This window comes from Symphalangus syndactylus, chromosome 13, assembly GCF_028878055.3.
Source record: "Symphalangus syndactylus isolate Jambi chromosome 13, NHGRI_mSymSyn1-v2.1_pri, whole genome shotgun sequence".
In the NCBI taxonomy this organism is placed as follows: Eukaryota; Metazoa; Chordata; class Mammalia; order Primates; family Hylobatidae; genus Symphalangus; species Symphalangus syndactylus.
Genome location: NC_072435.2, coordinates 22,057,611 through 22,070,595, shown reverse-complemented (window position 1 = coordinate 22,070,595; position 12,985 = coordinate 22,057,611). Strand labels below are relative to the sequence as shown.

The following is a 12,985-nucleotide window of genomic DNA, read 5'->3' as shown; positions in this document are numbered from 1 at the left end:
AGCTATAAAAAATAATGAAATAATGTCTTTTACAGCAACTTAGATGGAACTAGAGGCCATTATCCTAAGTTAAGTAACTCAGCAATGGAAAACCAAATGCTGTGTGTTCTCACTTATGAGTGGGAGCTAAGCTATGGATATACAGAGGCATACTGAGTGGTATAATAGACTTTGGAAACTCAGAAGGGGGCAAGGTGGCAGGGGGGTGAGGGATGAAAAACTACATACTGGGTATAATGTACACTATTCAGGTGATGGGTGCACTAAAATCCCAGACTTTACCACTGTACATTTCATCCCTGTAGCCAAAAATTACCTGTACCCCTAAAGCTATTGAGATTTTAAAAATTGAAAAACAAATTTCCCCTTTCTATAAGGACACCTGTCCTATTGGATTAGGGCCCCCTACCCCGACTCCAGGATGACCTCATTTTAACTAATTACATCTGCAGCAGCCCTGTTTCCAAATAAGGTCATGTTCTTGAGACCTTCAAGGTTGAGACATCAGCATATGAATTGGGGGGGCTCATAATTCAACCCATACCAACCACTTAGAGTAGTACCTGGCACATAGCAGCTGCTGCATAATGACTGGTGTTGCCTACCTCATCATCACCATCCACCCTGTTCCACCAGGTTCTTTCAGTCCATAGGCTTGTGACGTCTACCACAAAGCTTGTGACATCTACCACAAAGTGCTGCTCCTTCCGCGTGGACTTCTCTGCACTCCCCAGCAGTCTCATCTGCTTTTCACCTTCGAGTCTTGATCCAAGCTCTCTTCCCTACCCAGAATCTCCCACTAAAGACCCAACCACCAGTCCTCTTCACAGACTACTCAGTCTTCCTGGGCACCCCCCACCGCTGGCATTACTCAGGCACCTGGAGACCTTTGTTCATACCTTCATGATTGATTGCGTTTACCAAATTGCGTGTCTTTGTCTGCCTCCTCCATGAGGAACTAGTTCTTGAACCTTTCGTGTCTGTATCCCAGCACTGGGCTTGCTGCCTGGTGCTTAGTTGGGGCTCAGAAAAGTTAGCTGTGCCCCTGGATTCCATCTGGGGCTCTGCCTCTGCTGTGCTCCTAATGCATTTGTTGATTTACTGGGTTAGATTCACTTTGCCTTCAGTTCCTTTCCATCTGGTTCTCAGATCTCTGACCTTCTGTTCCAGAATGTCTCGTATGGGATTTATTTCTCTGTCAGAGTGCCAACCCAATATAACTAGACACAGAGAAAACTGTGAGTGATCCCTTTAGAACTCTGCATCTTATTGAAATCACTTCAGCTACATCCCATCTGCCTCCCCTAAATCCTCTTGCCTTTTCTGGCCATTCCTCCAGGCCTCTGTAAGGAGGGCCCTGCGATGAGCGGATGTGGGTTTCCTCTTACAGGAATCAGTGACGTTCAGGGATGTGACTGTGGACTTCACCCAGGAGGAGTGGCAGCAGCTGGAGCCTGCCCAGAAGGACCTGTACAGGGATGTCATGCTGGAGAACTACAGGAACCTGGTCTCACTGGGTAAGGGGCAGCTTCGTTGAGTTACTCATCATTGGCCCATAACTTCAGGACCACAAAAAAAAAAAAAAAAGATCAACAGATCTGACTACATGGAAAGTTTTAAAATTTGCTCTACTTGAAGCTAAAAATAAAGTTGATAGATGATGGTATGGGAAATAATATTTCTCGCGTGTTTTACATTCAAAGGGTCATAATTATGTAAGCGGCTCCTGGAAATAAGAAAAAGACTAAGCGAATGATAGAATGGACCAAACTTATGAGCTGGTGATTCATAGATGTAGAAATACACAAAGTTACACTTTATAAAAGTTTTTTAAACCTTACTACTGGAGACACACAAATTGAGATACTAGCAGTTTTTGCCCATGAGGTGCACAAAGATCAAAAAAGAATAATAGCCTATATTATGAGGCTGTAGAGGAAAAGACTCTCATTTTAGGAGTATAAAGTTGGGACACCTCTTTTGGAGGATAGCTTGGCCTTATCAATCAAATATTGAAGGATTCCATTTTTAGAGATCTGTCCTTTAGAAATTATCACGTAAGTATGCAAAGTTTTCCATGGGAAGAATAATCAAGGAAAACGACCTAAATGCCCAGCTGTATGAGACTGACTGAACGTATCAAGGCCTATCAATATGATGGAAACCAGGCAGCTCTTCAAGGCTGAGGACTGTTGGTAGGCACTGCCATGAAAAGATGTCCCACAACATACTGTTAGGTGAAAACACTCACTTTTGGAATCAGAGTGTGATCCTATTTCTTTAACAGCTTTTCTGGAGGTATTATTGACCTGTAATTAGCTGCGCATATATAAAGTGAAGAGTTGGATGCATTTTGACATAGTGCATACTGAGGAAACCATCACCATGATCAAGATAAAAGGACATATCTGTCATCCCCAAGAGTTTCCTCATCCTCCTTTATTACCCCTCTCTCCCCTTCCTCAACGCCCATCCCCAGGAATCCCCTGGTCTGCTTTATATCACTGTGGTTGAGTTTGCATGCTCTCCAGTTTTATATACATGGAATCATACAGTATGTACCCTTTTTTTTTTGGTATGGCTTTTTTTTGGTTTGACTTGTCATTATTTTGAGATTCACCCATGTCATTGAATGTCTCACAGTTCATTTATTTTTATCTCTGTGTATTATTCTACTGTATGGGTATGCCACAATTTGTTTAGCCATTCACCTGGTGATCAACATTTGGGTCATTTCCAGTTCTGGGCTATTACAAATAAAGCTGCTGTGAACATTTGTGAACAGTTCTTTGTGTAGACATTTGCTTTTCCTTCTGTTGAGTGGAAAGTCTGGATCATGTGCTACATGTATATTTAACTTGTTTAAGAAACTGACAACCTGTTTTCCAAAGTGATTGTACTATTTCACATTTCCACCAGCAGCACACAAGCTTCATTCTAATTGCTTTATCTTTTAAATTTAGCCTACCTTGTAGGTGTGTGGTCTCATCACTGTGCTTTTCATTTGATACTGACACTTGTAGGTGTGTGGTCTCATCACTGCGCTTTTCATTTGATACTGACACTTATAGGTGTGTGGTCTCCTCACTGCGCTTTTCATTTGATACTGATAATCTTTTCATGAGCTTATTTGATGTTTGTATATTCTCTTTGGTAAAGTATCCATTCAAGTCTTTTGCCTGTTTTTTTTTTCTGTTGGGTTATTATTGAATTTGGAAAGTTCATTATGTATTCTTGATACAAGGTTTTTTTAGATATATGCTGTGCAAATATTTCCTCCCATTCTGTGGATTGTGTTTTCACTTTCTTGATGGCATTATTTCTGACTCTAAAGTTTTTAATTTTGATGTAGTGCGATGTATCTATTTTTCGTTGTTCTCGTTGCCTGTATTTTTGGTGTTATATCTAAACAATCTTAACTCAAAGTCATGAAGATTTATTCCTGTGTTTTATTCTAAGGTTTTAGTGGTTTAGCTCTTCACTGAGGTCTCTGATCCATTTTGAATTAATTTTTGTGAATGATGGAAGAAAGGGGCGCAACATCATTCCTTTGCACGTGAATATCCAGGTGCCCCAGCGCAATTTGTTGAAGAGCAGAAGTTTTTAATTCAATGAAGTCCAGTTTATCAACTTTTTGGTTTTGGTGTCATTTGTAAGAAATCTTGGCCTATCCCAAGGCCTCAGAGGTTTTCTTCTGTAAGTTATATAGTTTCAGGTTTTACGTTTTTTTCTTTGATCTATTTAATTTCTTAATATGATGTAAAGTATTAATCCAAGTTTATTGGGGTATGTGAAGGGGACGAATGTATGTCTAGTTGTCCAGCACCATTTGTTGAAAAGATCACTTTCTCCAATGAATTGCCTTTGCACTTTTCTCAAAAATCACTTGTCCATACAAGTGTGGGTCCAATTCTGAATCCTGTTCTGCCCATCTGTTTGTCTGCCTTTGTACCAATACCAAGCAATGTCATCCTTTCAGATCTTGCTTTTATGACTTGTGCCCAGTCTAGAATGACATCCTCCTCAAGATCATTCTGGGTTTTCTACCCAAAGCCCCATGAATGACAAGGTTTTACAGTCTGATTGGTAGGAAAAGGCACTGTTCCCAGCCCTGTGTCAGCTCTGGGCACTGTTTTCAAATCCTTTCAGATGGTTTTTTCCTGTGTTGGGTGGTTTCCTGACATGCACGTTTTGACCAATAGTCTGCTAAATACTGGAGGGAGTTCCTTGCAGGTCTTCAGAACACTCTCTGTGCAGCTCATTCCTCTCTAGTCTGTCCTGGGAACTCTATCTGCCTTGGTCTCTCAGCTCTGTCTCCTCAACTTGGGGAGTTGGCCAGACTGTACCTCAATTTAGATTTCCTTTGTCAGAGCCTGGAAACTTCCCAGACAGCAAGCTGGGGCAGTCGTAGGACCCACCTCATTTGATTTTCTTCTCTCAGGGATTGTTGCCCTTCATTGCCTGATATTCAGTGTCTTCACAACCATTATTTTATATATTTTGTTTTAGGCTCAAGGGAATCTTATCCTTTATACTCCATCTTGGACGAAAGCCCCATTTGGGGGAAAAAATGTGTGTGTGCATGTACAGGTGTGTTGTGTGTATTTTTTAAAAGGTATGCTTTGGAGGGGAGTCTAAAATATAAACCAAACTGTTAACTCTGGGGAGTAAGATCACAGGAGACTTCCATTTTCTTTTCTTTTCTTTTTTTTTTTTTTTGAGACAGAGTCTTGCTCTGTCGCCCAAGCTGGAGTGCAGTGGCATGATCAGAGCTCACTGCAACCTCCACCTCCCAGGTTCAAGCGATTCTCCTGCCTCAGCCTCCTAAGTAGCTGGGATTACAGGTGCCTGCCACCACACCCAGCTAATTCTTGTATTTTTAGTAGAGATAGGTTTCACCACGTTGGCCAGGCTGGTCTCGAACTCCTGACCAAGTGATCTGCCTGATTCAGGCTCCCAATGTGCTGAGATTACAGAGACCTCTATTTTCTCTGTTACTATTTTGGTGTTTGATGTTTTAAAAACAAGTGTGAATTACTTTGTGATCAGAAACAAGCATAGAAAGGCGGAAAACCGAAAAACTATGAAGGACAAGAGATTTAGCAATGTGAAAAAAGAATGCATCTGTATTTGTATCAAAAGGAATGAATAGTGTTTTGCACATTAACGGCTTTTCGCCAAAGTGCCCTCTGCAGAAGCTTGGGATGTCTCCCATGACAGTGGCCATGCCATCAGACATCCTGCTCTTTTGCTGACCTGACTAGAGAAAAGGTGTGATCGGGTAGTTTTAATCTGGGTGGCGTGGAACTGTGTTTTCACAGCTTAACTGTGGTTAAGCGCTGTTTGCCGTTTGCAGATGATCTCTACTTCAGGGTTTTAACCTGAGAAAGGGAGGTGGCTTCCTTCCCCCTGTCCCTCTGCTCGTATTTTGTCCCCAGCTCTCCTGATTTCTCCAGGTCATGTTCACTCCAGGAGACTTCCAGCTGTATTCACAACCAAGACCTCCTGGTCCTCTCCGATCGCTGCCAGCTCATATTCCAGAGCATCTCAGACTCCATCGGCCCCAAACCAAATTCTCCATCACCCCTGGAGACAGTCTTCTCTCTACCCAGTCTACACCCCACACTACCATCTGTGCCAGCATCTGGGCATTGTGCCACACCCTGACTAGGGTCTCTAAACCACGATCATTCTCCTGCATGAAGTATTTCTCAGCTCTTTTCCTCTGAGATGGGAAAAGTGATGCATGGTAATATGGCCACTCCTCAGGAGCCACAGCTCAGGGGCCACACTGCCAGGGCTTGAATCCTGCTGTGCCTCAGGTGTATTGTGCCCTCGAGTACATCTCTGACTCTGTTCTTGAATCTCTGTTTCCTCGTCAGCAAAATGGGGATGGTCGTAACTGTCTACTACTGTGTGTAACTCACGTATGATTGTGAGGGTCTCCAGAGATCTGTGCAAATTGCTCAGCACTGTGCCAGGCGTGTTGCCAGTGCTCCATACTCGCTTATCTGGTACCTTCTGTGTGCGGGCTGTGTGAGGAGCTGGGGGGTGAGCAAGGCCCTTGCCTCTTGTGGAGCTGACTCCTGCTGGGGGCTGATAATAATCAGATCAAGGGACAGGCAGAGAAAAATTGCCACAGGTCACTGAGTGTTCATAAAGAAGTGGGCAGGAGGACCTTCCTTCCTTACATAGGGTGGATTGGGAAGGCTCCCGCAGGGTTGTGGGGAAACAGGCCTGAAGGATAAGGACATCCACGGCAGGTCCACAGGACAGTGGGTGCAGAGGCCCTGAGGCAGGAAGAACACACGGACAAGAGGGAGAGCATGGTGATGAGAAATTGGGAGGGAGGGTGGGCAGGGGATGACTCAGGCAGGCCGGCTGGGTGCTGAGGGCCCTGAGGCTGCTGGAGGTCCTGGCATCATTCTCAGTACAGTAGGGAGGCCACAGGAGGGTTGATCTGACTCCTCAGAAGACCACACTCCCGGAGGAGTGGAGGACTCATCGCAGGGGTGAGAATGGGATGGGGAGGACAGAGAGGAGTTGCTGTCGCATTTCAGGCAAGGACCCGCAGTGGCCAGCCTGCTCTTTTGTCAGTGGGGACTGGGAGATTTGGTCTGATTCAGGCCATTTGTGCACAGCGACGCTTGCCAGCAGTCAGGACAGTGGGAGGGAAAGGGCAAGTCAGGGTGTCTGCTAAGTTTCTCTAAAACAATTTTTTAAATTTTATATTTAAAACTGAAAAATATATACAGAACATAAAATGTACCATTTTAACCACTTTTAGGAGTATGGTTCAGTGGCCTTAAGGACATTGATGTTGTTGTGAAGCCATCACCGCCATCCATCCCCAGAGCTCTTTTCATCTCCCACAAATGAAACCCTATCCCCATTAAACACCAGTTCCCACCCACTCCTCAGTCCCCGGCATCCTCTGTTCTACCGTCTGTCTCGGGGAATCCGACCTCCAGGTACCTCAGATGAGTGGAATCACATGGCATCCATCCTTTCCTGTCTCATTTATTTTACTAAGTCTCTTTGATGGGCTTTGCTTTTTTAAAAAATGTTTTTCATGGGGAAAGTCTGAAATCCCAAGTTTCCTATCGGATGTGTTAGGCTTGGGCTATCCAATTGAGATGCTGGGCTTTTTTGAACAGTTTGGACATGGCCCAAAAAGCAGGTCTGGGCTGGAGGTGTATGTTTGAGCAGCATCAGCCTGTGGATCCAGACTCACTTCGTGTGGCTTTGAAGGATCTAACATTTAGATCCAGACTCACTTCGTGTGGCTTTGAAGGATCTAACATTTAGATCCAGACTCACTTCGTATGGCTTTGAAGGTCCGGTGTGATTCAGGAGAGGGGTCTCAAACTCAGGTGGCCTCAGGAACTACCAGGTGGATCATTTATGTGGCAGAGGGGGACAGCTGCTGCCCCACGCGGTGTCTTGTCGCCCATAGGAATGAGGCTCCATGTGGCCGTATCTTCATGTTTTTTATGAGCTAGCAGCCACATGGACAGCAACTTTTAAATGCTGGGAATGAGTCCCCTGATGCAGAGTCTAGACTCCACCTAGGCTAGATCGAGGTTTAGAAATGAACAGGATACACATGGAAGGTGATTGAAGCTGTGGGCACAGAGGTAGTTAGCCAGGGAGGGGTGGATGAGCAGAGAAGAGGGTCTAAACCCAAGCTCCACGGAATGCCTGCCACCCAAGAACCAGGCAGCAGAGAGGGGTGTGACGGAGCAACAGAAGCAATTGTGAGACCCCAAGTCATGTGATTATTGTGGGCTCAAGTGAGTGGTCCTGTGTGTATGAACGCTTAGTGCTGAGACTGATGAGAGGGCCGGGGTGTGGGAGGGCTGGGGCCAGCCAGGGCAGGTGCGTGATGAGCTAGCAGGAGCCAGAGCCCCAGCCAGGGGAGGGCATCTTGCAGCCAGCAGCCCCGGGGCAGCCACACCAGAGAAGTGGCAAAGGGGCCGGAGAAATGCCCGATTTTTCTCTCATTTCACTTCCAGTTTCCTGCCTTTGGCCAAACACACAGGAAGCCAGTGGGCAAAGTCAGCATCCTGAGTACAGGGCAGGTCAGAGAAGGGTGGAGAATAGAAAGTGGGTCGAAGGAGTAGAGAATAACCAACACATGCCATGTAAATGCTAGCTATTTATTATTTCTTTATTCTTTTTCTTTTTTCAATATTTATTTATTTTTTAACAGACAGGGTCTCACCCTTTCACCCATGCTGGAGTGCAGTGACGTGATCATAGCTCACTGCAACCTCGAATTCTTGGGCTCAAGTGATCGTCCCACCTCAGCCTCTCAAGTAGCTGGGACAATAGGCATGTGCCACCATGCCCGGCTGATTTTGAAAAAAAATTTTAGTAGAGGCGGCGTGGGGGTCTCACTATGTTGCCCAGGCTGGTCTCAAGCAATCCTTGCCTCAGCCTCTCAAAGTGTTGGGATTACAGGCATGGCCACTGTGCCTGGCCATCTTATTATTTCTGATAAAAACTGTTGCTTGAGGAGCATGACTGGTTGTGGATCTGCAGGATGAAGTGAGGAGGCCCTGCAAGTCAGTAGCCGGCTGCAATCATTTCTACTCAGGTTTGCAGAGCCTGCCCTTCGCTCCCTGCAAGCCCAGCTCACTGCTGCAGTTTCTCTCCAGGTGTGCCTGTCATCCCTCTTCTGAAGGGACATTTGCTCTCCCTGCTCACCTCCTGTGTTGACTCTGCCTCATAAACCACATTGGCCTCAGTTCCATGCCTCCCTCCTCCCTCCCTCTCTGATCCAAGGTTCTTCTTTGCTGACTCGCTCTGTGCCTTGGGCCTCATTGGGGCCGGTTTCATTTACTCCTTCCTGCTGTGGAGCTTCCTCACTCCCAGCATCTTTAACTACATATATTTGCATCTTCTGTTTTTGTTTTTTTCAGACTGGGAGACTAGACCTGAAATGAAAGAGTTGGATCCAAAGAATGACATTTCGGAAGACAAGCCCTCCATTGTTGGGGTGGCTACGGGGGGACCCATGAGGAATGGTGCCAGGGGTCCTGGCTCAGAAGGAGTGTGGGAACCAGGCAGCTGGCCAGAGAGGCCGCGGGGAGATGCAGGTGCCGAGTGGGAGCCATTGGGAATTCCCCATGGGAACAAACTCTTGGGGGGCTCAGTACCCGGATGTCATGAACTGAAGGCATTTGCCAACCAAAGCTGTGTCCTGGTCCCACCACGGCTGGACGACCCCACAGAAAAGGGGGCCTGTCCACCCATAAGGCGTGGCAAGAACTTCTCCAGCACTTCAGACCTCAGTAAGCCCCCCATGCCCTGCGAGGAGAAGAAAACCTATGACTGCAGCGAGTGTGGCAAGGCCTTTAGCCGAAGCTCGTCCCTGATAAAGCACCAAAGGATCCACACGGGAGAAAAGCCGTTTGAGTGCGACACCTGTGGGAAGCACTTCATCGAGCGCTCGTCCCTCACCATCCACCAGCGGGTGCACACGGGCGAGAAGCCCTATGCCTGCGGGGACTGCGGCAAGGCCTTCAGCCAGCGCATGAACCTCACTGTGCACCAGCGCACGCACACGGGCGAGAAGCCGTATGTGTGCGACGTGTGTGGGAAGGCCTTCCGGAAGACCTCCTCTCTCACCCAGCACGAGCGCATCCACACGGGGGAGAAGCCCTACGCGTGCGGGGACTGCGGCAAGGCCTTCAGCCAGAACATGCACCTCATCGTGCACCAGCGCACGCACACCGGGGAGAAGCCGTACGTGTGCCCCGAGTGCGGGCGAGCCTTCAGCCAGAACATGCACCTGACCGAGCACCAGCGCACGCACACCGGGGAGAAGCCGTACGCCTGCAAGGAGTGCGGCAAGGCCTTCAACAAGAGCTCCTCGCTCACCCTGCACCAGAGGAACCACACCGGCGAGAAGCCCTACGTGTGCGGCCAGTGCGGCAAGGCCTTCAGCCAGAGCTCCTACCTCATCCAGCACCAGCGCTTCCACATCGGGGTGAAGCCGTTCGAGTGCAGCGAGTGCGGCAAGGCCTTCAGCAAGAACTCCTCGCTCACGCAGCACCAGCGCATCCACACCGGGGAGAAGCCCTACGAGTGCTACATCTGCAAGAAGCACTTCACGGGGCGCTCGTCCCTCATCGTGCACCAGATCGTGCACACCGGGGAGAAGCCCTACGTGTGCGGCGAGTGCGGCAAGGCCTTCAGCCAGAGCGCCTACCTCATCGAGCACCAGCGGATCCACACCGGCGAGAAGCCGTACAGGTGCGGCCAGTGCGGGAAGTCCTTCATCAAGAACTCTTCCCTTACTGTGCACCAGCGGATCCACACGGGCGAGAAGCCCTACCGATGCGGCGAGTGCGGGAAGACCTTCAGCCGGAACACGAACCTGACGCGCCACCTGCGGATTCACACCTGAGCCCCTCTGTGCAGGGCTCTCCCTGGGGGTGCTCGGGACGGACGCCAGATGGGTGCGCGCTTTGTCAGCAGTGCTGTGAGAAGTTCTCCCCTGGGGTGGGGACTCGGGGTCAGGGGAGCTCAGGAATGTGGGGTTGTGGAGGGGCTGGCTGATCACACATGCCCCTCCTTACTGAGCCTCAGAAAGCAAGCCCCTCGGTGTCTGACGTATCTGGGGACACTTCAAGGTTCACTGTAGCTGAGCCGTGGCCGCTGGTAACACATCAGGGTTCCAGACTAGCCCTCTGAGTAACTGTACTACAAGCTTGGACAGGGCATGCCTGCCTCATGTCTGTTTCTTCAGTGGGAAAGTGGAGCTGGTGGAGGGGAGGGAGGAGACATCTCCCCCTTTGTCAGATACACCCTGGAGTCCAGATGCAGCTTGTCACCATCTGCATTTTCTCGGTGGGTTGGGAGCTTGAGGGCCTTCCTATCCCTCCACCCACCATTTCCCTGCAGTGCGCGCTGGCAGCCACCAAGCTAGGAAGTGGCAGGAGTTTGCCGGTTGTTTGTGAGGGGAAAAAAATTTCTTTTCAGAGTTAGCAAATAACAGTAACTACTGCTTTGAATGCCAAAGTTTCTTAGAGTGGTCTGTTACATTTTTTAAAAATAAAACTGTTAATTAAGGGAAACTACGTTATTTTAAACAGTCTTCTGTTTTGGCCAGTTGTCTGGTCAAAATCGGCTTCAGTGATTGTAGGAGAGGCAAGAGGGAAAAGAAACAGCAGCAGGTTTGATATTCAGGATGAAATATGCATGGATTCAATAAGTATATACATCTGAGCACAGACTATTTTTATAGTGATTTTTGCAGCTAAATGTGAAGGCAACTGTCTTAAGTCCCTTCCTGCTGCCGTAACAGAATACCTTAGACTGGGCAATTTATAAACAATAGAATTTGTCACTCATGGTTCTGGATGCTGGGAAGTCCAAGATCAAGGCTCTGGCAGATTTGGTGTCTGATGGGGTATGTTCTTCATAGGTAGTGCTTGTGTCTTGATGTGTGTCTTTACGTGCTTGTAAACGGCAGACTTCCTTAGGCCCCTTATAAGGGTGCTAATCCCAGTCACAAGGGCCCTGACTTCATGACCTCATGACCTCCCAAAGGTCCCCCCTCTTCATACTGTTACATTGGGGATCAAGTTTCTAACTCGTGAATATGGGGAGGAACCAACAGACCATATCAGTAACTTCGAGTGAGTTTCCTAAGGCCGATTGAAGCTCTGTTTACACATAAGAGTGTTCCCCAAAGTGCGCTTTCTCTGGGGCCTTTTAGGCCATCATTTTTATTTTGTTATTTGATACTACTGGTTGCTAATGTCCTGGCATTTCCAGTTGTTCCACGCTCCTTGACAGTGGTATACACAAAGAAATAATACAGAAAAAAAATTATATCAGCAAGCACATTCTGCAAATAAGAAAAACAGCCACTCTGGCATGTATAAACAAGGTGGACCATTTTTCAAATTCTGGCAGTCAAGTGGGCCTCAGGGTGGGTTTGATTCAGGCTTTCTTCATTAGAGCCATAGCTCTGGTTCTCTGTGATTCTCTGACTCTCCCCTCATGAGTTAGCATCATCCTCGGACTGGCTTCCCACGTGGGATTGTGGTGGTTTCCAGCAGCGAGTCTTGATCAGACATTGCTTTAGTTGCATCTGTTGTGGGAATAAATGAGAATATGTATGTACTGCAGAGAATGGAGTGTTACAGCAGTCAGCAAATATTAGCTAAATGTACACAAGATTTTACTACTCTTTAGTGGCAAAATGGAGGGGGAAGACCTTCTAAGGCTCTTTGGAGAGATGAAATGGCTCATTTAACCCTCACAATATCCTTGAGGTAGGGATTCATGTGCATGTTGTATAGATAAGGAATCTGAGGTTCAATGAGGCAAGGTAAGCCTCCTGAGGGCACACAGCATGGAAGTGGAGGGGCCAGGGTGTGAGCTGGGGTCCACCTGGGCTCCGAGGTCCATGCTCCTTGCCTACACTGGACTACTTCTAGAGATGGACATATTGAATTTCCCAGGACTTGACTCCTGGCCTTGGTTTCCTGGACTCCCCCATGTGTGAAGCAGAGATGCGATCCAGGCCGCACCACCACCATCCCCCTCTCCCATCCAGAGAACCGGCTGGCCACCTCTCAGGTCGCTCCTGTTTCTTTTCCCTGCAGCCCAAGCTGATGTGGAGGGCATTGAGGCTCTCTGGGGGGATGCTGTGGTAACAGGTGGGTCTCACATCCCTGGTCTCCTGCCTCCTGGGCAAGCTGCCCACTCAGGGCTCCACGTTTCCCCAAGAGGAACCCCGAGGGGGCTGGAATAATGGCCACATTGATGGAGTCACTTGTCCACCTCTGAGGGGGCGCTCTCATCACCCCCACTCTACAGTTGGGGAAACAGGCTCGCAGAGGTTCAGCTACCTGCCCAAGGTCACACAGCTCCTGGATTCAAACCCAGTCTGACTCCAGAAGCTGGACTGCAGTCAATGGCACCACTCCACCCCCCAGTTCTTCAGTCAGGTACTTACTGAAGCCAA

General features: G+C 48.1%; 1 protein-coding gene across 3 annotated transcripts in view; it reads left to right on the top strand.

The window, feature by feature from the left end:
* ZNF71 (zinc finger protein 71) overlaps positions 1-11,084 on the top strand; it is a 35,033-nt gene extending 23,949 nt beyond the window's left edge. For 2 of the 3 annotated variants that reach the window (XM_063615332.1, XM_055236824.2), the window contains exons 3-4: positions 1,391-1,517; positions 8,925-11,084. In XM_063615332.1, the coding sequence (XP_063471402.1) occupies positions 1,391-1,517; positions 8,925-10,414 (1,617 nt within the window). In that variant the 3' untranslated portion in view covers positions 10,415-11,084. The remainder of the gene's footprint in view (positions 1-1,390; positions 1,518-8,924) is intronic. The other variant, XM_055236825.2, reaches the window with a different exon arrangement.
* Positions 11,085-12,985: the final 1,901 nt, after the last annotated feature.